Source organism: Bidens hawaiensis, unplaced genomic scaffold (assembly GCF_021521415.1).
Source record: "Bidens hawaiensis isolate Kalapana, Puna unplaced genomic scaffold, B.hawaiensis_p1.1 tig00034667_1, whole genome shotgun sequence".
Lineage (NCBI taxonomy): Eukaryota > Viridiplantae > Streptophyta > Magnoliopsida > Asterales > Asteraceae > Bidens > Bidens hawaiensis.
In genome coordinates this window covers 63,734-87,942 of record NW_027496014.1, presented here as the reverse complement: position 1 = coordinate 87,942, position 24,209 = coordinate 63,734, and the positions used below count along the sequence as shown (strand labels likewise).

General features: G+C 35.7%; 3 protein-coding genes, 1 long non-coding RNA gene and 2 pseudogenes across 6 annotated transcripts in view; 4 read left to right on the top strand and 2 right to left on the bottom strand.

Annotated features, from left to right (window-relative positions):
- The window catches only part of LOC143586464 (peroxisome biogenesis protein 19-2-like), a 106,168-nt gene that overhangs the window by 61,917 nt on the left and 20,042 nt on the right, over positions 1-24,209 (top strand). The gene's annotated exons all lie outside the window — the stretch shown is intronic.
- LOC143586469 (fatty acid amide hydrolase-like) lies at positions 269-1,183 on the bottom strand (the record flags this gene model as incomplete). Its single annotated transcript, XM_077068014.1, has 6 exons — positions 269-337; positions 512-607; positions 677-738; positions 831-895; positions 987-1,055; positions 1,122-1,183. Coding segments are annotated over 6 exons (423 nt in total), but the record flags the coding sequence as incomplete, so codon positions are not given.
- LOC143586462 (uncharacterized) lies at positions 1,184-1,715 on the bottom strand. The gene is made up of 3 exons (XR_013144713.1): positions 1,582-1,715; positions 1,408-1,511; positions 1,184-1,214 (listed from the first exon to the last, which is right to left on the bottom strand). It is a non-coding gene; the product is annotated as an uncharacterized LOC143586462 (long non-coding RNA).
- LOC143586461 (chaperone protein dnaJ 13-like) lies at positions 4,712-9,081 on the top strand. 2 transcript variants are annotated; one of them, XM_077067998.1, is made up of 14 exons: positions 4,712-4,855; positions 5,711-5,997; positions 6,091-6,288; positions 6,373-6,487; positions 6,763-6,849; positions 7,047-7,135; positions 7,306-7,390; positions 7,462-7,515; positions 7,656-7,736; positions 7,817-7,894; positions 7,972-8,211; positions 8,389-8,496; positions 8,865-8,948; positions 9,026-9,081. In XM_077067998.1, exons 1-13 carry the CDS (start codon positions 4,712-4,714, stop codon positions 8,919-8,921), a joined length of 1,623 nt encoding a protein of 540 aa, XP_076924113.1. In that variant the 3' UTR covers positions 8,922-8,948; positions 9,026-9,081. The 2 variants fall into 2 exon arrangements, with proteins under 2 accessions (XP_076924113.1, XP_076924112.1); XM_077067997.1 differs by having other exon boundaries at positions 8,865-9,079.
- Positions 14,515-18,035, top strand: LOC143586460 (vesicle-associated protein 1-1-like; annotated as a pseudogene).
- Positions 20,888-23,101, top strand: LOC143586459 (small heat shock protein, chloroplastic-like; annotated as a pseudogene). Its single transcript, XR_013144712.1, has 2 exons — positions 20,888-21,106; positions 22,647-23,101. The product of XR_013144712.1 is annotated as a small heat shock protein, chloroplastic-like (transcript).

Here is a 24,209-nt window from a genome sequence, read left to right as displayed (position 1 = left end):
GAAATTTGAAATTAATTATTTTATCTAAATCAATGTGAAAATTCATTGTTTATAAAAACTTACTATTAATAGCTAGTACAATATATTAAAAACTAAATAATATATACTTAAAATAATATATATTAAAGCAAATTGGACTTGTAAATATATACTTAAAATAAAATTCCATAATTAAAGCAAATTGTCAAAAAAAACATGAAAGTTAACAAAAGTCATGGCTTAGAATCAAGTAACCCTTGAGCACTCATCAACAGCCTTAAACTTGTTCTCACTTACCCTTTGTATTTGTAACATCAAAATATATTACAGTTTTCCTCTTAGGTTCATTCCATTGTTGCTGCAAACGTAAATGCAAATAGTCAACGGTCTTCATGTTTAGTCTTCTCTTTGACTTTTAAGGTCAAATACATTATATATTTTTCAGCTTTAATTAATATGATTATCTTTAAATTTAGACAAGTCCACAATGATTTTACTTAATATAGTTGAAAGTACAAAGGTCAACTTTTACCTCTACAACAGTAGCCAAACGCAAAATCGTTGCTTCACACCAAGGCCGTCCTATTAGTTGCAGCCCTATTGGAAGTCCCTGCTTATCATAACCAACCTAGTCAGACGCAGACAACAACATAAGACACGAGGAGTGGTTACGTTTATCATTTCCATACACACTTACAGGGACAGAAATGGCCGGGAATCCAAGAACATTTGCTGTCAATCCATATTTCATTAGGCTAGCTGAACAACACACACATATAATAATAATTAGACTCACATTCCATTTTGTTTGTATAAATAACAGATAATCTTTTCTTAAGTTAACTATGCACCTGTAACCTCCAGATCCGATTCACCACAAGCAAGTGCACTCGGGTGAATCTTAGGTGCAGTCATGCTGGACAATAACGCAATTAGATCATGAAAACAATCAACATATACATACATACATACATACATACATATAGTAGCTGCTGAGCTTATCATACCCTGTTGAAGGGGTCACAATAATGTCCACCTTCTTGAAGATTTCCATGTGGTAATACATTAATCTCCATCTGTAGCATATTAAATTATAATTATTTCTCTAGCTATAGAAATCATAATAAAGAATTTTTTTTTACCTAAGACGTTGGGCAGCAACATAGTTTGAGCCTGTGAATGACTGAATAACTGCCAAATTTAAACGACTATCCAATGCAAGTTTCTGAAAGTTCCTGCATGAAAAACAAACAACCTGTCATTCACCAAAAGTCCATTTTTAATGTTTATAGAATTCTTAAATCGTTTTACTTGTAAATTAAGACTACTATAGTAACATTAAAAATTATATTTCTCATTAAACTCAAAACGATTACAATAAAGTCGTGATTAACATGTTTGTAATTATACATAACAAAACACACATACCTTTCTAGGAATCGAGGCATTAATGAGCACAGGGCTTCACTACCATATGAAACGATATGTGCTATGCGCATCTTTTGAAGCTCTGGTATAGTAATCTCTACTATCTTGGACCACAGAGAAAGCAAATTATTGCAAGCTAGAAGAAGTAACATTTAAGTAGATATATAGACTTACTTCACACCCATGCATCTCTGATAATGAAGTAAGAACTTGTCCACAGACACCAGATATGTCAGGCGAGTTTACATCATCAAAGCACTGAAAGAGTGGTACACATAGACATATTTAGTACTCTTTAAGACCTTATTAGGTAAAAGTATAAAACTGTGTCCGTTTCAACTCAATTATATATTTTAACACAGTAATCGGCGAGGCATGGATTATTTGAGGACACGCCGGAGCAATTAAGAACTATACCTTAGTCGCTTTAGCAATCGGCGAGGCATGGATTATGATGATAAGACGTAACGAATCTTCTAGTGCTGGATCGAGAAGAAGAAAGATTTGAGTTTGTTTTTCATTTTTTGTAGTTTATTAATTATAATATATGATTTTAATAATCCTTTTATATATATTAACTAATTTTTAAAAATTTAAAGAAGATGGAACCTCTAAAAGAAGTGCTGACATATGAAAAGATTAACAAACCTGAGCTTGCTGAGGCAAAAGTTCCTTTGTTTCTTCGGGCTTTGCAAACTCTTCCTCGGTTTGAGGTTCACAATTTGCATCTGAAAGAAGTTGTTTTAAGGATGCAATGGTTTCTTTTAGTCCTTCACATTCAATTATCTTGCAAAAATAAAAAATATTGATACATCAGAAAACAAAGAATATCAAAAGGCAACAGAAATCTGCAATGGACGTTTAAAATTGTACCTTTTGGTTGAGCTGTTCTTGTATTAGTCGATGCTCCTCGGTTTTCACCTGTTAATCAAAATGATATAACATCTATGCAATAATAATAAACATAATCATCGAAATTCACAAAATTGAAGAACATTTGGTTAAAACAACAAATAAATAATCGACCCTAAAAAGAATAAGGAACACGATTTAGAGTTTATATCAAAACAAAAATAAAGATAAAAGGCACATATCGAACATAATTTCATACATTATGAAATCGAAGAATAAACAATGGTGAGATGCTGCTTATTAATCAATTCATGCCTAAATACATTCTGAAATCGATTTAGGGTTTATATAAATAATTAACGAACACTGAATCATATGAGAAAGCAAGAACTATAACATACCAGCCTGAGGTCCAAAGACTGGAGTACCAAAAGGGTTGTCGGCGAGACCAGTGGTGGAATCAGGTGAGAAAAAGGGGGGTGGCGGTGGCGGTTGCGGCTTGCAACATTGGAGACGAAGGTAGCTGAAGAATAATTTAACAGATGAATCGGACCAGTGTAAAATCCGGTGAGAAAAAAAGGGTGGCGGTGGCGGGTGCAGCTGCAACACCGGAGACAAAGTAATTAAGCTGGAGGATGATTTAGGGTGTGTATGAAAGAAGACGTTCAGATTGAATCAGGCCTGTTATAGGAAATGGGTTTATAAATGGATATTGGTGAGAGGCGGGAATGGGAGACTGATGATGGGTTAAATGGATGACATGTGGCATAAAGAAAGGTTTATTTATTTAGTAGTATAGATTATGATCCATGTATTTTTTTATTGACTGATTTTGACAAAATAGTAATTGATCGACGACTCGCCGGTGGGCACCGAGTACTAGTGGTGAGCAACTTTAACTACCATAACCGTTTAACCGAACCATAACCGACATAACCGAACCGATTACTGACATAACTGATGGGTCGGTTTAGTGAATTTTCAAAAACTGCCAAATATGAGTCGGTTTTGATTAAAGATAATTCCAAACCCGTCATAACCAAACCGACCCTGTTTATTTAACTAACAATACGTTTAAGGCTAAATTCCACCAAACGTATGGTTGGTATATAGTATATACAATTTTTATTTTGATGGTTTTTGTTCAATGTTTGTTATTGAATTAACCTGAATTTCCTTATTGGATTATATGATGTCCTTTTTAATATATATATATATATATATATATTTGATATTAGTAATATGCATTATATATTTTGCTGGACTATGTAATGCTTTTTTTTTTTGTAATATTTGGTATCAAACTTTTAGTCGCAGATACATTGTTTTGGTTATGGTTATCCGACTGAAACCAACTCATTATAATCTTCAAAACCGATTAACCAAAACCCCAATAATGGATCGATTATGGTTATGGATATCCATTAACTGGCATATCGGTTTATAGTTATAGGTTTGGCTCAAAATCGTCTTAAATAGACCCATGCACACCAGGTTTGTCACCTTATCCGAACCCAACTCAAGAAAATCCGTACTCAAACCCGAACTAACCCAACCCGAAAAATCCAAACACGAGAAAAGACAAATGCGAACCCGAATCGAAGTAATTTTGGCTGGTTCTTGGGTCCGAATTTCGGGTTTTGGATTAGCTGAAAAACCCGGATAAACTTTTAGTTTTAAAATCAAATAATAACAAGCCTATATTGATTGTTGTCATTTCACCTATTATGAATTGACTACTTATTGTTTATTAATGTTTTCGATATATGACTAAAAACAACCATAATCGAACACCATAGTTATGATATATAGAAGACAATTATGCTAATTTCATTTATTATCGGTAGACTTTGTAAAATTATACTCTTTTTTAGATTGTTTTACAGTTATTTTTGTTTTGTTATTGGTTATTAACGCTACGAGTGAAAAGAACATGTTAGCTTTCGTTTTAGTGTTGTAGCCTTTTAATTTTTGTTTGTTCTCTATGATGCTCGAAACCTGATTAACCCAAACCGAAAAACCCGTGAGATATTTGGGTTGGGTTTCGGGTCGAGAATTTAAACTCCGAAACCCAAGTAACCCAACCCGTAAAACCCGAAACCCTATAAACTAAACAAACCTGAAGAACATCTCTAATGCACACCCCTATCAAGTATTAACTAGCGATTAATAGATGATTAGCCGAAAACCAAAGGCCTATTTGTGTCACCTCACAAAAGAATTTCTTGGGACCCACACTAAGTCACAAACTCACAATATCATCAGTCGTCACAAACCCCTAAAAGCCCCCAAACAAGCAACACACAAACCCTCACACATCTTCCAATCAATTAAACCAATCCACAATTAACCACCACCACCACCACCTCCTCACTGTTCATATAATCAATCAGTACCTATTTGATTCTGAGTAGTTTATATAAACCCTAGGATTTGGTACTAATTTGAAGTGATGACGCAAGCGGAAGATGGAGGCTCGAATAGAGAGCTGTATGCGTTACTTCACGTGTCGCCTGAAGCTTCGGATGAAGAGATACGCAAAGCGTATCGGCAGTGGGCCCAAGTTTATCATCCGGATAAGTATCAGGATCAACAGGCAATGCTTATTTATTCTTATTATTGAATATTATTAAGTTATGTTCGTAATTATAGGCTGCTGCATTTGATTTGTTGATTAGGTGAATAGCTTTGATGTTTGTAAAGCAAATGCTGCATTGTTACCAAATGTTGAATAATTTTATAATATAATGGAATTAGTAGTAGGGATGAGATTGCCGAGAATACTGATACCGAAAATGAGTGATAGTATAAACCGAATAGTGAATAGTACGTCTAGGGCTGTAAATGAACCGGACCGAACAGAACAAGGACTTGTTCATGAGCATTCGTGAAGCTTTTATCGGACAAGTGAATGATTCACGAACAACGAAACGAACTTGATAAACGAACGGACACAAATGAACACAAACAATGTTTGATTTGATTTGGGTAACCGAGAATGATCAGTGTCGACGGTTCGGTCTGACTACCAAGTTTATGTTGGTGTTTTTTTAAACATTCATATCCATATGTTATTTTTCTAAGAAATTAATAACTAAAAAATATAAAAAAATCTTTAATGAGTAAGCATCAACAAACAAGCGTTAATGAACATAAACGGACGTAAACGAACACAGAATCGAACGAGCATAGTCTCGGTTTGTGTTTGTTCAGTTAGTTAATTGAACAAATTTCTTGTTCATGCTTTGATCATTTATTGAACGAACGAATATAAACGAACTTCCCGGTGAATGTTCAGTTTGTTTACAGCCTTTATCATGTGAATCTGTTAGTTTGATGTAAATTTTGATTTTTGTAAAGCAAATGCTTTTTTTACTAAATATAGATTACTATTATCTGTAAACCAATTATGCCATAAAGCATAAACATTGCCCTTTTAATTATTTTTCAGATGAAGGAGGTGGCTACAGAGAATTTTCAGAGGATATGCGAAGCATATGAGATATTAACTGATGAATATAAAAGACAGATATATGATATATATGGTATGGAAGGGTTAACCTCCGGTTTAGAACTCGGTCCAAGGTTAAATAAAGTGGATGAAATTAAGGAAGAACTTGAAAGATTAAAACGCAAACGAGAAGAAGAAAAAAAGTCGGCGCATTTTCAACCAACTGGTGTTATTCTTGCACAATTATCAGTTCCGAGCTTTCTAGCTGGACGTGGTTTAATGAGAGCGTATGACCTATAATAATGTTTCTGATTTTGTTGAATGCATGCTTGACTTTTAAAGTCTTTTAATGCTTTTAATCTCAATTCTTGGATCTGCAGAATGTCTATGAACAGTGAGATTCAATCACAGATATCAAAGAACAATGTTATTGCATTTGGTGGAACCCTTGCGGTTAAAGGAAGTGACGGTGACGCAGCTGCTAATGCGGTGTTCAGGCATCAGTTATCTTCTGTATCCTCTATAGAAATCATGGCTTCTGTAGGTTTGCAGGGATTAATAGGCGTGCAGACATCTCGGTAAAAGCGTAGTTATTTCTAAAAACATGATTTTTTTCCCGGAGTTAATTGTTTTTATTTTAATTTCTTGGTATGTTGCTTCAGCCAGCTGTCTCGGCATGCCAATGCAACAATGGGGCTTGCGGTCTCGTTAAGAGATGGTTCGATTAATCTTTCTAATTCTTGGAATCGTCAACTTTCCACTACATCAAATGCTAGTGTAAGAAGCTTTAATTATTTTATTATTTTGCTTTTAAAAGAATTAGAGAGACCATTTTGTGTTTCATGCACAATTAACATTTACTGGATGTTTGGACTGAGTTATAAATATGATTATGTGATTTAACTAAATGTAATTTGATAATGAAGGTTTATAAACAGGGTATGACATTTTTTTACATCAAAGTTTTAAAATTTGATTGTTATTTAGAAGTTTTCTGTTTCAAATTGCAATTTATATTTTATAGTTTTATATTCTTTTCTTCTGTTTTCCAGATAGAGATGGTTTTAGGCTCAGAATCCTCAATTGCTGTTGGATGGCGAAAGAAAGACCAAAATATGGCTGCTGCTGGAGAGATTAGGGTATTTTTTTAGGTTTAATTATTTGTGATTAGTTCTTGTTGCTATAAACGGTAATTAAAGCTTAAGCAAGAATATAAAACATGACTCCATGCTTCACAATTCTTTTTTATAGCCAAAGAACTTTCTCTTTAAATATTAATGAAGTTTTCATAGGTGATGAGTTACTATTATAATAACTATGACCCCCAAATATACAGATTGGTACAAGTGCAATTGGTGCTGTTGCTCGTTATACACGCCGGTTCTCTTCTAAATCTCATGCGCGTATCACGGGAAAAATAGGAAGGTACTTTTTGATTAATCCTTTTACTGTACTTGTTATTTTAACAATCTATTTAAAGTGTACATGTTTTTTTTTGTTTATGTTTTTGAACTTGTATACTTTACATGTTGTAATCATATTTGTTTATATTTACTTATTATTAAGAAATTAAAAAAAATTCGTCATTCTTGTAGTACCGCGCTTGAACTCGAAATAGGGGGAGGAAGAAAAATATCAAACTTTAGCACTGTCAAAATGTTGTATACAATCGGGATTCAGGTACTTGCTACATCATTATTTCATTTTTTTTCTTCTTTTTAATTTTATCTAATACTCTTTTTTATCTGTAGGGTATATACTGGAAGCTAGAATTACACCGTGGCGCCCAAAAGTTGGTTGTTCCTGTAAGTGCAGTTTTTGCCACACAGCCGATCCAAAATTATATTTTCGGTTTTAGTACTTTGACACCAAAATTAATTTTATTTCTACATGTTACCAATATTTAATTTTGTGAAATATCATGCTTATGAGTTATTGTGTGCAGATTTTTCTTTCGAGGCATATAAATCTTGGATTTGCTGCAGGGGCTTTTCTTCTTCCAACTTCACTTTATTTTACACTCAAGGTATGTAATTTTATATAATATAATGTTGTGTTAATCATTGACTTGCATTACATTGGATGATTCTTTTTTAATTCATGCAGTCACTTGTTTTTAAACCTTATTACCGTAGACGCGAAAAACAGCGGGCACTTGAGAATATGGAACAGACTCGTACTCAGGTATTCTTTAATTAATTTCATATCCATAAAATGAAATGTTCGACCAGAAAGTCGATTAACCCTCATATGATGTGTAGGTTCAAGAATCAAAAGCAGCAGCAGAGAAAGCTCAGAAGTTGCTGCAAAATGTGGCCAATCGGAAACGTAATAAACAGTTAGAGACTAATGGATTGGTCATTGTTGAAGCGGTTTATGGTAACCCTAAAGTGATTAAAGGTATCAATAATCCAGAAGAGAAAAATGATGAATTAGCTTCACAGATGTTGGATGTCACTTTGCCCTTAAACTTTCTAGTCAGCGATTCTGGTCAACTTAAGGTACATCAATTTAGATTATTTGAAATTTTATAAACCAATATGCTTTTATGTGTCTCCATGGTCTTGACATTTGAATATGAGATTGAGAACCGACATGTTTGACCTTGAAAGTCAAGATTTTTATCTTGTTTAGACATAAACACGAGCTTTTAATATCATATTTTGTTTTTATTGTAGCTACATGAAGGTGTAAAGAAATCTGGAATTATGGGATTTTGTGATCCTTGTCCTGGTGAAACCAAGAAATTATATGTGAAGTATACTTATGACGGCAACAGATATGAGGTAACATCTTTCTAAGAGGTGGGAAAACGGGCGGGTCAGACTGAGTGGGTGATATTATATGGGTAACGTGTTGAAACCGAAACAGTATATCTCAATTACAAAAGTTATATTATTTAAAAAATAATCCAATTTTCTAAATTAAATGGTTTGGGTGGTTTTATGAATTATATATACAACTTTGGGACCTGTTTGATCTGTTCTGCCTGTTTGACCGACTCGTTGGAAGATAAACTTTATGTTTTTATTTTCCATACGGCTTATTCTAAATAAAAACAAAGCTTAAAATGGGTTGAAATGGACACTTTTACCCTTTACATGTTAATTTCATATAAAAACCGCCAGCTTACAAACTGTACATTATGAAACAGGTTGAAGTTGATGATCTTCAAGAACTGATATTACCTCAAGAAGAACACAGAATATGATACGATGAAATAAGGCAGATCTCTGAGGTTTCTTCTACCATTTTTGCGTACGCATAAAAGGTACTGTAGAAACTAAACTAGACACGTTTATACCTTTTTTGCAGCGGGTTGCCTGTTGATGGTACTGACAGGAGGGTTTTTCTTGTAATTTTTGAGTATTATTTTGCTTGGTTAATTGCTTTAAACACATCTTAACAGAGAAACAAAATAATTGAAGAATTTAAACAATTCTTTATCGGGTTTGGTAGTTATGTTGATTGTTTTCGCAATTTCCATCCAGTTATTGTTATAACTATTATAAAAACAAATAAATAACATATACGAAACTTATCCGCATATGTTCTTGTTTCGTTTATATCAAATCAACAAAACATTTTAGAGATTTTAAAATGATTGTTAAACTAGGGATGGGTAAAGAGCGATAGAATATAGTGAATTCGTGATCCCTGGATGCCTGCGGGTGGGGTATGCGTGACCTGCTGGTGGGTGTCAGCTTAGTGATGACCATGCACTGTCCGTCATGGGAAACCTGGCCCAAGAACCATAAGCCTGTTTGCTTTAACTGTGCAGTCAACTATATTAACCGCCCAGCACCATCCAACCCCATTTTTCACTAGTTTTGAACGGCCAATGACGCACATACACGAGAATAGGAAACAATTACCAATTCAATACTTGCCAATGTATCTGCCGAGTTATGGCAATTGAACTTTCTTCTCGTACGAAACTGTGCTGAATGTAGGCGGTGATGGTATGAGAGTCAAGTTATATATAAAAACTTCAAAGGTGTTAAAAGTACAAATTTGTTATAGAATGAAACCATGACTCGAAAGAATTCACATCATATCATTTTCTGAATATATCTCACATTTTATAAAAACATACCACCTCCCATTCTCCACTTCTTTCTATAACTTTTAATTTTAATTATTATTTTTTCTTTCATGCTTAAGTTACAAATCACGGTGCTATTGGTATTAACTAAAATGCATCTTTAAATTTTAGAGAGATGAATAGTGAAAAGATATATAGAGATCTATTATTTTTCAATCCTCAAATTTTTGTGACTGCGATACAGATTGGGATGGACGAGAGAAATAGAAGAATTACTCTAAAACTTTAGAGATGAGATGAGGATAGAGAACCGAATGTGAATTTTAGGAATGAGACAGATGGAACAATAAAAATGAATGCTCCCAAATATACAAATATGAAACTTAGACCCCCCAAACATGGGCTCCAAAAGTATGAGTTAGATCAAGCCACAGAGACCAATTGAATAGCTTCCTTTTCATTTTTCGAACGACAACTTTCATTAAATATGGAACACTAGCAAGACACGAGGCCAAAACAATAACAAAAATGAAACATGGATCTATTTTGTATCCAAAGATACCTTAACGACTTGATCTTTTCCATCAATTTAATCACCGAAGGTATTTTAAGGGAGAAAATAATTGTTCCTAGCCTTTCAAAATATTTCCATCAATTTAATCACCGAAGGTATTTTAAGGGCGAAAATAATTGTTCCTAGCCTTTCAAAATATATCATCCATAAATTAGATGCTCCCAAATATACAACTTTGAAACTTGGACCCCTGAAAGTGTGAGTTGAAAATGTATTATTTGGTTAACTTTTTAAACTAGACTATAAAGTTACAAGTTAGATCAAGCTACAGAGACCATTTGAATAACTTCTTTTTCTTTTTTCGAATGGAAACATTCACTAAACACAGCACACTAGCAAGACACAGGGTCAAGACAACAACAAACAACTTTCATTATACATGGACCTATTTTTTATTCAAAGATAACTCAACAACTTAATCTTTTCTATCACTTTAATCACTGAAGTTGTTTTAAAGAAGAAAATAACATCATTTCTAGCCTTAAAAATATATCAAACACAAATTATCTTCAGAGGTGCATAGGCCGGTTTAAAACTCAAAACCAGTTAGGGTTGAAACCGGTTTGGTTTGGTCAACAAAAGTCAAAGCCGGTTTATGATTAGTTTTGGTTCTGGTTGCAACCGATTTCTTGACAAGGTTACGACCGGTTTCGGTTTGGTTAACCGGTTTGAAACCGGGTTTTGGTGGAAAAAATTATAAACCGGTCCCGAACCTATGCTTCAATTAGTTTCAGTTAGGTTTCTACATAAACGGTTACAAATCGGTTTTGAGTTTTAAACCGACTTGTGCACCTATGAAGATAATTTGTGTGTGATATATTTGGAAGGCTAGGAATGAGGTTATTTGCTTCTTTAAAACACCTTCAGTGATTTGAAAAAGATTAAGTCGTTGAGTTATCTTTGGATAAAAAAATAGGTCCATGTTTAATGAAATTTGTTTGCTGTTGTCTTGTCCTCGTGTTTTGCTTGTGTGTCGTGTTTAATGAATGTTTCAATTCGAGAAAAGTAAAAGAAGCTATTCAAATGGTCTACGTGGCTTGACTAGGTTACGATTGTTTTTGGTTTGGAACCGGTTTTGGTGGAGAAAATTATAAACCAGTCGTGAACATACGGTTTCTATCAGTTTCAAACCGATTCAGTTTCGATTCGATTTTCAGATCAGTTTGGTTAACTTGGTTATTTACCCACATCTAATTATCTTTTGGGCATTGGATGGCTTATTAAACAAAGGAAACCGTTCTTTTCATGAATCATTTTTTTTTCCTAAAAAGTTAAAAACATAAACCAAACACATGACGTCACGAATCACAAACATCACATTCTTAAACCAAATCCCAAACCATAAGGCTGAGGGGCTCTCGCGCCCCCAGGCGCGAGCACCACACCACCGGGGCGCGAGAGGGGCGCGAGCACGGAATTCAAAGCAGGCGCAAGGTGGGTCGCGGGACAAAGCTGGCGTAAAGGAGCATTGGGAGACGTGAAATAGCCGTTGGGAGTACACAAATGAGCCGTTGGGCTCTTTAATTTAATAAAAAAAAATTATTCTTCCTATATATAAACCCAATATCACCTAAAACATTTACCACACCCAAAATCACATAAAACAATTACCACAACTTCAAAAAAAAACCTAAAATCAACCCATATTCCAAACTTTTTTTTAAAAACATGTCTGGAAATTGGTACCCAAACCTAGATTCAGGTTATAGTTACGACGATTTATGGTCGTCACCAGACCAATCGATGTTTTTTTCGGGGTCGCAAGAAACATCCGGCTTTCAACAATCCAACATACAACCGTCTCCTAACTTTGTTGTTCCGGAGACACAAGAATCACACGGTGATGCTACGGGAGCAAGAAGACGCGTCCACCAAAAAAATAACTTGCAACGGACGGGCCGGGACCGGCTTCGACTCCGAGGATGAAACGGAAAACCACTCCGTGGTCATCGGATGAGAAGGAAGCCTTGTGTCGGGCTTGGATAGTCATTTCTGAGGATCGGCGTTGCGGTAATTGTTTTAACGTTTTTAAAAATGATTTTTAATAAAAAAGTTAAATAAAAAAGTTAACTGGAAATCTAATTTAATTATTCATTTTGTAGCCGACTACCAAAAAAGCAAGGTTTTTTGGACAAAGGTTAGGGAGACGTTCTATACGCTCGTTGGGAGTACAGAGCGAAACGCCGATATGATTTCGGGTCGGTGGTCCGAAATCAGAAAATTTGTCGGCTTGTTTACTAATCTTTTCAACAGGAACGCCGGTCGTATGAGACCAAGTGGCAGTGATGATTTGGCGGTTTACAATTTCACTGTCGAAGAGTGGAAGCAGGAGTGTTTGCGGAGGTATGGGACGGTGAAGACGTGGGACGATGTAAAGTTGTGGGAGAGGTTGAAAAGGTGTTCCAAGTGGGTTGAGCTGGTGGCGCCGGACCATGATGCGGAAGTAGGGCCGAAACGGACTAAAACTAGTTCGTCTGGAGCGTATAGCACTTCTGCCGGGTCGGATTGCCGCGTTGGATTCGACCTAAACATTGCGGGGGAGGAAACGTCTTCATCGCCGAGGAGGCGGCCATTGGGACGGGACGCCAAGGGGAAAAAACCGGCTGAGGGGGGAGCCGTAAACATTGTCGATCTTGTTGAATCCCTCAATAAATTCAACAAAACCATGGAGGTGGTCTCTAATGACAAAAAGGAAAAAAGTCGAATGAGAGATTTGGACTTCCTTACAAGAGACTTCAGTAATCTAAATCCGGTCGATCAAATGCTGATGGAAAGGCAAAAGGAACGTATCCGAAAGAGGTTGATCGAAGAAGACCAAGCCGAAGAATAAGAATAATGTTTTTTTAGTACTTTAATTTTTTTTTTATTTTTAGATATTAATGTGTTTTTTTTAATGTGTGTTTTTTTTTTAATAATTTATGAGTTTTTTTAATAATACGTTTTTTGAATTTATTTATAAAAAAATAAAAAAAAAATCCGCTGGAGCCCCTGCTGGAGCCCCTCCACACCAGGGCCAGGGGCTCCAGCGGGGGCTCCATCACCCATCTTATCCAGTTTCTCTCTCTGCCACACGTCACAATATTATTGGCTGGAGCCCCCACTCGCGCCCCCGTTAGAGCCCCCCCAAACCCCTCAGCCTAAGGCTGAGGGGTGTGGGGCTTCAGCGGGGGCGCGAGAGCCCATCCGCTCGCGCCCCCGGGCGCGAGCACCACACCACCGAGGCGCGAGAGGGTCGCGAGAGGGGCGCGAGCACGGCTTTCAAAGCAGGCGCAAGGCCGCTAGCGGGAGGGCAGAGGCGTAAAGGGGTATTGGGAATGCGTGAAGAGCCGTTGGGATGAAGAATAGAGCCGTTGGATAATATTAACATTGGCCAGCGTCGGATTCCGACGGCCGGAAACCAAAATCGGAAAACGGGAATGAAGGAGATGGCTAATTAGCATATTATAATTTAAATGTATTTTCACTTTTAGCACTTGATCTTTGAAGCTTTATTAAAACAGAAATTAAAATAAAGTTGCCAATTGGACTTTGTACTTTGAAGCTTAATTTTTTTTATATGTTTTTTTATTTAATTTATTTTGTATTTTAGTATTATTGTATTTTTTTATTGTATTATATATTATTGTATTGGTTTTTTTGTTTTATAAGAAAAAAAAAAGGAAAATGTTGGTTGATCGAAGAAGACCAAGCCGAAGAATAAGAATAAGGTTTTTTTTATTTTGTACTTTAATTTTTTTTAGATATTAATGTGTTTTTTTAATTAATGTGTGTTTTTTTAAATAATTTATGAGTTTTTTTAATAATACGTTTTTTTAATACATTTATAAAAAAATAAAAAAAAATTCCGCTAGAGCCCCTGCTCGCGCCCCTCCACACCAGGGCCAGGGGCTCCAACGGGGGCTCCAACACCCATCTTATCCAGTTTCTCTCTCTGCCACACGTCACAATATTATTGGCTGGAGCCCCCACTCGCGCCCCCACTCGCGCCCCCCACACCCCTCAGCCTAACAAGCTCGTCAACATCGACATCTCCGTTGATGTTTCTAACTCCACTTCCTTAAAAAACACCACTTTCACAACAAACCTCAACCTACCTACCCTCTTTCTTTCCCAATAAAATCAACCTTTTATTATTATATATTTATTAGTAATTATTAAAATTCGAATAAAACATCGATCGAAGAAATGAGCACGGGAGAACTCGTCACCGTCGATCCTTTAGACCTCAAATTCATTCGTAAGCATCCGATCACATCACTTAATTTGAATATATTATTTTATTTTAATATAAATATTAATTAATTGTTTTTGTTTGGATGAATTAGTTGAATTGAACAAACAGATCTCTTCATCTCTTAAGTTAACCAATAACACCGATAATCATGTTGGTTACAAGGTTAGATTTTAATTTGGTTTTTTGATGTTATGTATAATATAGTGTGCATGATAATGTTATGTTATTTTGATGGAAATTGTTTAGGTGAAAACAACTAATCCGAAGAAGTATTGTGTTCGGCCTAACACCGGAGTTGTTTTGCCTCGATCAACATGCGAAGTTACAGGTTTACACTTAATTGTTTGTGACCGTTTGGAGGAAAACATGATAATAATTTGTTTGTTTATTTAAATGAACGAACACGAGCGCATTTCTTGTTGTTTATTTATGTTGGTGAACGTTGTTCGTTTATGTTCATTAATATTTTCAGTTTATGTTTATTTAAGTCCATTTGTTAATGTATTCATTCAAATTTTTTTGGCACTTTACAGCTTAGTTTAGTTTTAATAACTTTTTATGCACAACAGATTGTTTTTCACATTATTTTTAACATTTCTGAGCTCATTTATGTTCGTGAACCGTTCGTATATACTGTTGACAAACATACATAAACGAATACGGACATGAACACAAGTTTTCTTAATGAATGAACACAAACAACAAATCCCTGTTCGTTTGGTTGTTCGTGTTTGGTCGTTTGTTCGGTTAAACGAACGAACACGAACGTGCTCCAACACAATGGTTTTCACGTTACATTTAACTTATTGTTGCTCGGTTATGTTCGTTTCGCTCATTTATACTTTATACTGTTAACGAACGAACACAAACATGCTCATGCTTTTAACGAACAAACATGAACAACAAATCCATGTTCGTTAAGATGATGATGATGATTATTATTATTGTTGTTGTTGTTGTTGTTGTTGTTATTGTTATATATTATTTTGTTAAATTTATGTTACTACAGTAACAATGCAAGCTCAGAAGGAGGCCCCACCTGACATGCAATGCAGGGACAAATTTCTCCTTCAGAGTGTAATTGCAAAGGATGGAGCAACCACAAAAGACATCACTCCTGAAATGGTAACAGTTGACTGGTCAGCAGTTCAATTCTAAGTAATAATAATAATAATATTAATAAGTACTTACTTGCATATCAAAGCCTGTAATTATAATGCATCAATTTTTGAAGACTAGTGATTAAATAATATTGATTAGTTTTAAGTATGTTTTTGTGTTACAGTTTACTAAGGATTCAGGGAATGTAGTGGAAGAGTGTAAATTAAAAGTTGTGTATGTTTCTCCAACTTCATCTAATGATTGAGGGGTAAGATAAAATTAGCGTGAAACCGAGGTTATTTTTGTCTTTTCGGTTCGTCAAAATTTTTATCGCTCTTGATGCTTGCAGGGTTCAAGAATGCATGTGGATTCTCATGACAAATCCTCAGAGGTGAGTCGACACGTATGTATGTCATGTTATGTTATTATCAATTTCGGCGAGAATAGTGATTTATATTTAATAAAAGGACAGGTATGGTGGTCCAAAAAGGCTGATGATGAGTGGTACTTAATATAAATAAAAGAGAATATTTTTTTTCGTATTGTGCAACAATGCAACTAGGCATGCATAATTAATTAGTTTTTGTATGTTTGCTATGAGCCTATGATGCTGCTATCTATATGTTTTGGCTGTTTTATGCTTTCATGTTATAAGCTCCACATGTATACCGAAGACATGATTTGTGGGTCCCGTTTACAGGTGAGATCTCTCATTTTAAAGTTGACTGATGAGAAGAATGATGCTATTGAACAAAGTAACAGAATTCGTCAAGAATTGGTGAGACCCTTTTTTCACTTGTAACAAGAGGTGGCTATTATGGCCCGTTATTGTGTCAAATTCGGGTTTGTTACATGTGAAATAAAAAATATATAAATATTGTACATGGGTTGGGTTGGTTTTGGACTCAAACCGAAAATTTGGTTTTTGAGGTTTTGAACCGTTCAGTTTGGGTTCGGTCTTACCATTTGGGGCAGAAATATTTTTGGCCGAAAATTATGAATTTGAGACTAAATCGTTTTATTAATTAATGATTCGTTGATTATCACACATTTGGGCTAAAATATTTAGTTACACTATTTATTAAATTCTTGCATTACTTAACATTCAAAATGAAAATCCACAAATTCGGTTTGGTTTGAAATTTTCAGTTTTAAACACATGCAAAACCGAAACCAAATCGAGAATTCGGTTTAATCTAAAAAAAAAAACTAAGCCATTGGTTTTTGTTTGGGTTCAGTTAATTTGGGTTTTTCGGTTATGGATCGGGTTTTTTTTGGTTTCATGTAGGGCCGTCAAAACCGTTCGACGCTCGAACTCGCTCGCCGTTCGCTCGTAATTTGCTCGGAAAATGCTCGCTCGTTTTTTCGCTCGATTGTAAACAAGCCGCTCTGCTCGGTTCGGTTTGTAAACGAGCCAAGCAACGAGCAAAGGTCTGCTCGGTTCGGTTCGGCTCGAATATTTTTAATTTATTTTATATATAATTATATATGAGCAAATATATAAATATATAGGCAAAACACATAAAATATAAGTATACAATTTTTTAAACCCTTTTAAATTTTTTCAAATTTAGTCAATTTTATAGTTTTATTAGCTCGATTCAAGTTTTTAGAATATTAAAAGTTTTTTACATGTTCATTATATCTCACTTCAAACTTCTTTCTCCTAAAAATTTACAACATATTATATGTTTGTCTAAAAACTACTAATTTGTTTACAAAATATATTATTTACAGTCTTCAAACTTGTTTCTTATTGAAAATTTTAAAGTGAAAAAGAAATAAAAAATGCTCGAAATCGCTCGATGTTCGATCGAAAAATGCTCGGTTCGATTTTGGCTCGTTTCGTTTTTCGCTCGGTTCGAATTTCAGCCGTTTGGTTCGGTTCAAATGTAAACGAGCCAAGCAACGAGCAAGCCTTCGCTCGGTTTGGCTCGTGAACAGCCCTAGACTTTCATGCATAGTTGCATACCCTAAGTATAAGTATATGGAAACAGGTCAAAGTTACTAAATGTACTTATAAATGCATAAAATCTCATAATCTTTTTATTTAATAAAAAATAATATGATACAGATGTAATATTATTGTTATAATCATATATTGCATACTAACTAGTATTTATAAAATAAATAAAACTAGAGCAAAAAGTGTTTCGGGTCAAGCTAACAATGATACCCAACCCACCCAACCCGCCCTCTATTTTTTTGTATTTGATGACGTAATTGGCATTTTTTGCTACCCCGATTAGGATCTTTTGAGGCGTGGAAGCAACAAAAGCCAAGGAGGCGGTGCATCTTTGGTATTTGTCATCATCGTTGGCTTGATTGGTTTGATTCTCGGGTATATCATAAAGAAATAATCGTTCGTCAGCGTGGTCGGTCACTGAGTTGAAATTTCTCAACCTTTCTTAAATGGTCATAACTGATGTAGTTTGTTAAAATTTTATTTTCCCTTAACATGTAGTGTTATTGTTATGTCAATAGAGGAGAAGCTTATAGTTTCTAGCTTACTTGTTTGAAGGGTGTTTTAGACATTTCAATAATCAAGCATTTACTAAAATAAAACTTCAGATGAGGCAATTTCATTGAAGGGAAGACTGATTTTCCTTTGTTACCTTGTTTTTACTATTCAAATTATTCTTATATTGAAACCTCAAAGAATCAGAGTTTTAATGTGTAGAAGAAACCTCTTTTAATAATAATAATAATAATAATAATAACAACAAGGACATACAATCGGTACCTTGGACCACTTATCATCATCATCATCGTCATCGTACTCAGTATATCCCACCAATAGCAAAGCTATGGTAGGGTCTGAGGAGGGTAAGATGTAGACAGCCTTACCTCTACCCTATAAGGATAGAGAGGCTGCTTTCGGTGAGACCCCCGGCTCGATAGTAGTTTTGCATCAAGCCTTGGACATAAGGCACATAGCACTCAATCATCGGGACACCGGCTGATCGGTGCATGTACCCTTGTCTTTCGGCTATCAACGCCACTACATGATGCCTGATTAACCGTCCGTCACTTTTAACGTTATTTTCACGAGATTAGTAAAATAAAGTCAAAATTAGTGCAATTTCACTTTTGCCCACCCGAGGGTTCACACATATATACATCATATGTGCGCACCACAAGCAGGGCAACCTTGGACCACTTAGTAACTATGAATATGTTCATAAGCCAGAGTATCTATGTGTGGGCTGTGGCTGTGAATGAGCCAGATACTAGGTGTGTGGGTTGTGAAGGAGCCGAATTATATTGGAGTGCGGGTGTGAGAAGCGGATTGACATTGACTTTTATATTTATTCGACGTGGCTATGAATGATCCGGATTATCAGCGCATGGGCTATGAATGGGTTGGAGTATAGGTGTGGGGCATGTGGGATGTGAATGAGCCAGATCATGGATGCGTGGGTTGTAAAGAAGCCCGATTATTGGGGCGTGCATTGTGAAGGAGTCGTTCTTGCTTATTTGTCCTCCTATGAATGGTTGTTTTGGATTGCTTATTTGAGTAAAAATTATGGTCGGCGTGCATTTTCCGATGACTTTCCTAATAAAATTCCTAACAATCAGATTCAAATGCCAAATTTCGATGTAACGTTCACCCTAGGTTAGTGACGTGTCTAATCAACATATTCCACTACCCATGAGACTCCATCCCATATCAATGCTCCCGCCACCATTGTACAACCTGCATTAATAACTTGAAATAAAGACACTAGCGCACACCTATAGTGTCAAGGGTAGAATACATTATGATTCCACTTGTCATGGATCCGTCATAGCGACCATCACGTGATGTCTTTTCCCCAACAAGAGAGAACTTTTTGTTTCACATATGATTGACATTTAATAGTTTCGTCTTACATTTGATTTATCAAGTGAGTGGCCTCCATCCTCGGACTAGTGTGGGGTGATGAATACACACTCGGTGTACCACAATTTTATCAACGAAACACTTTAAAAGATATAAGCAAAAGTAACTAAAGTTCACACGTCTAGCTCCCAAGATTTGGTTTATGACAATACACGGTTAAACTATTCAAGGCAATATATATTTTCAAATGCAAAGAGAAACCATCTTTATTTAAGTACTATTTTAATCGAAAATATTGATAAATACGTCCTTTTTTTCATTAGAGTATCTACAACCTAAGCAAAGGTCATATTAATATAACAGAGTTCATTTAAAACAAATTATACATCTACGTACAATCAGAAGACAATACAACTCTATCACTCAAGGTACAACAACGTAAGCTATCACTATATAATCTAAAATGAATTCACCAGCCTAGGTAACACAAAAAAAGAAGAGAATGTGCTGACAATGATCAAGGGTCATAACGCTCCCGTTGCAATGCACGGTTTTACGTTAGTCTCATTTAGTTATGCTGGTTCATTTGAATAGTTCTCTCTTTCAAAATCCATATTCCTTTTTAAGTTTGCTTACTTTCTTTTTTTTTTGTTTAAAGGCAAATCACATATATAACTATTAAATATAAACCTTATACATTAAATATTAAACTATGAAACCTTTTCGAAGTTTGATTCTTACTTGTGTTACTTTAGTTGGACATTGACAATAAAGGGTTTGAGTTAGACCTAGTGGTAAGAGACTTTGGTTTTCCAGTGGAGACCGAAGTTTGATTCTCACTTGTGTCACTTTAGTTGGATATTAGTAATAAAAGATTTGGGCTAGGCCTTATACGTGCAAATGTTGTCAGTTTGAATCCGAGCCTACCCGGGTTTTTGTCCCACCGTGTGTTATCCCAGATAGTTTTACTTTTATGATGACACAACGACTATCAAATGGCAACCGACGGTATTATTTTCTGAAAGAACCGCCAAGCCAAACTCTAAAACTAACGTAAATCCAATTAAATCAACATAGTCTAGATATAATTAAGCAACATAACTCTATAATTTGAAGAATCCAATTACCTAGAACAAACCAAAAAAAACTCGCCGTTCTTTAAAAAAAAAATACATCTAATTTATAAAAGAAGATAATAATGCTTTTTCCGGAAGCTTCTTGTTCACATGAGGTTCCTGAACCTTCTTCACATCTCTACGCTCTCCAGAACATATTACTTTCTCTCCACGTATAAAACCAACCCTACCTGTATATTGCCACGTAACATAACAATAACAATCACAATCAGAGTGACTGACGTGTTCAATACTCTCATAAACAAGCAATCAACCATTTTAGCCATGGCTACCTCACTACTTGTCAAAAGAGGCACAACATCTGCTGCTAACCTCTTCAATAAGCTTTCTGTTCCAATACGGTCCGTTTCTGTTGCACCGTACGTTCACCGCGGCTTCAATACTAACTCCGCTCAGGTCTCTGCTTATGAAGTCGGAGTGTTGATGAGAATCGTCGTCCGGATTCGTCCGTTTCTCGCCGACGTGACAATGATTTCTTCTCAGGTGAGATCTAGGTTTTAAGTATATTGAAATCCGGTGAATTTAAAGCCGAGCTGAGCCTGAACTTGACTAGGCTTGAGCTCACGCTCACGTCGTTTCGAGCTCTTTTTCTAAAGCTTGTGAGTCGTTTTTTCAAGCTCTAAATTTGGTGCAGATTGGGGACGTATATTGATTAGTAATTAATTTGTTTACATTTTAATACTAGCTTTTGAACCTATGTATTACACGGGATTTATCAAGCGATAAAAATAAAAAAAAGTCTTTTATTTCAATTGTGATTCTCAGAATACTTATCAATTAATATAATTTAGACTTAAAGCAAAAATAAATGGGTTAACGAAAATTACTAAAATAGCATGGTTTTATAGCATGGTTTTGGAAACGTCGGATGTGGATTTGCAAGAAATTTAAAAAATGTGCTAAAGTTACACGTCAAACTTCAGGTATGAAATCCACACTATGTTATAAAATCCACACTATGTTATAACCTGCTTGATAAAATAATTTTGACCGATTTTGACCCGTGACCCATGGATAGCTAGAAGGTAGGGGATGAGAGATTAGAAATTAGAAGAAATGTAGGCTTGACACTTAAGCTTTTACATTTTATTAGTATTGTAATTTTATTAGTATTGTAAGATAAGATAAGATTTTTTATATTTTGAGAAAAAAGCGTTAAACGACCCTAAGTTTGGCCTGGCTTCAAGCAGGATATTGATTAGCTATTAACTAATATGTATTTTAATTCTTTTTGTATATTTTGAGAAAAAAACGTTCAATGACAAGCACGGCTCAAGCTAGTAAGTTCGACTCGAGCATGAAAGTAGTACATAGATGTTTAAATGAGTTAAAACTTCAAAATACACTAGGAGCATGTTTAGGATTGAGTTTGAAAAATGCTTTGGCTTTTTGGGCTTTTCAAAAAACCAATAAATTAAAATGGGTTTGGCAATCACAAAAAGCTTTCTTATTTTAGAATTTTTAAGGGGTTGAAAGCAATTTTCCAAAAGCATTAAATCCTGTTTTTTTTTTTTTTTTTAAAATGAAGCTGATAAGCCAATAAGCCTTTTTCAAACTCAATCCCAAACATGCTCTAGCTCGTTAAGGCTCAAGCTTGAGCTTGATAAAGCTTTATTCGGCTTGGGCTTGATGAGCATAAACGATCTTCTCATACGACCCTCAAGCTTAGGGTCGATAACTAAACAAACGCTATTTGAGGCTCATCTTCAATAAGAGCTTTATTTGAGGCTTGGCCGCTCAGCCAGCCTAAACAATACTCCCCCATACAAGACTCGAGCTCGGTTCGATAAGCAAAAAAGCTTTATTTGAGACTCTGCCTCTATTAATTAAACTAACTTTATTTGTGGCTTGGGCTTAATAAGGCTCAGCCCGCTTCGCGATTCTTACTAATCCGATCTCAAGCAGCTCGGCTCATTTGCATCTCTATTTGCATCTCTAATTCGACGATTAACATATGCTAGCAATGAGATAATTTCGTATCATTATTAGCTGCTGATTAGTTTAGTTTTGATTTTATACACAGACGTGTTTGATCCGATTTCTCCAACTCGAAGCCTGAGTCAAATCTTCAACATTATGGACCGATTCATGGAGAATCCATTCATGACAGCATCTCAAGGAGGATTAGGATTAGGAGCAAGGAGAGGATGGGACGCCAAGGAGACCGACGAGAGTCTGAGTTTGCGATTCGATATGCCCGGTTTGGACAAAGAGAATGTGAAGATATCCGTTGAGCAGAACACGTTGATCATCAAAGCAGAGGCAGAGGAGTCTGAGGACGAAGCCGAACCAGCGCGTAGATATTCTAGTAGAATTGATCTACCGGTGGACGCGTATAAGTTGGGTGAGATCAAAGCTGAGATGAAGAATGGTGTGTTGAAGATTATGGTGCCTAAGGTGAAGGCTGAGGAGAGGAAGAATGTGTGGGAGGTTGAAGTTAAGTGAGTATGGTTTGGTTAGGGGTTTTGACTTTTGTTTGTTTATCAGTTTATGGTTTAAGTAGTTGACATTACCGGTAACAAAACAAATGGTTGTGTTAATTTTACTATAAAAATAATAGTGCACGTTTGCCTTGATAAAGAGTTATATCACTTTTTCTATTGGTTAAAGTACTGGTAAATGTTTAAATGTAATGTTGGAAAAATGGATACAGGTACCGATTACAGCTTTCTAGGTGAAAGGTAAAAGATCCTTAAGACGATGATGCTTGGTAGCGATTGTGTACAGGAAAAGATGATGCTTCCTTAAGACTAAGCTCGTCCGTTAGTTTCTTAGTAATGGATTTACCGAGTTAGTTTCTAAGTCATAGTTTCTTGATTAGAAGTCATAGTTTCTTGATTAGGCTAAAGTGTTATGGAGACTGATACTCCTATTACACTCGTACTCTCTGAAGGACGAGAACCAACTATGTAGTATCTACATTTAGAATTCAAGTATTGTATATGTCATCAGTGTGATCTTTTGTAGGAAATACCAACTTACAAAACGGATCCTAGCACTGCTTACCTTAATTGTTATTTGAATAAGTAAAAGTTTTGTCTTGGGCACTCCCAAGTGCCCTTCTTGATTGGGTTGCAGGCTGGAAAGAAAGGGGCTTTGGCGAGTAACTCCTAGCACTGCTTACCTTAATTGTTATTTGAATAAGTAAAAGTTTTGTCTGGAGTGCCCTTCTTGATTGGGTTGCAGGCTGGAAAGAAAGGGGCTTTGGCGAGTAACTCCTAGCACTGCTTACCTTAATTGTTATTTGAATAAGTAAAAGTTTTGTCTTGGGCACTCCCGAGTGCCCTTCTTGATTGGGTTGCAGGCTGGAAAGAAAGGGGCTTTGGCGCAGTTACTCTGGTGGCGCTAAAAGAGCTCTACACCATTTTTGAGGTGGCATGGAAGACTTCGGTGACACTCAAGGACGCCCATAACACAGTCATAACAGGTTTCTAATGAAGATGTAGAGGCCGCAATGTCGATTTCGTTCCCACTAAAATATAACATTCAATATTCAAATTTATGGGTTCGTTCCCGGTATTCTTAGGGTTTGGACTGAACCAGCCAGTAACACAACTATTAGGGTTTGGACTGAACCAGCCAGTAA

Bases quoted from the DNA above. Each gene is read 5' to 3' on its own strand.
- LOC143586461 (XM_077067998.1), top strand. From the start codon at position 4,712: ATGACGCAAGCGGAAGATGGAGGCTCGAATAGAGAGCTGTATGCGTTA. The intron at 5,998-6,090 runs GTATGACCTATA...TTGGATCTGCAG, and splicing joins GGACGTGGTTTAATGAGAGC to AATGTCTATGAACAGTGAGA. The intron at 7,516-7,655 runs GTAAGTGCAGTT...TATTGTGTGCAG, and splicing joins CCCAAAAGTTGGTTGTTCCT to ATTTTTCTTTCGAGGCATAT.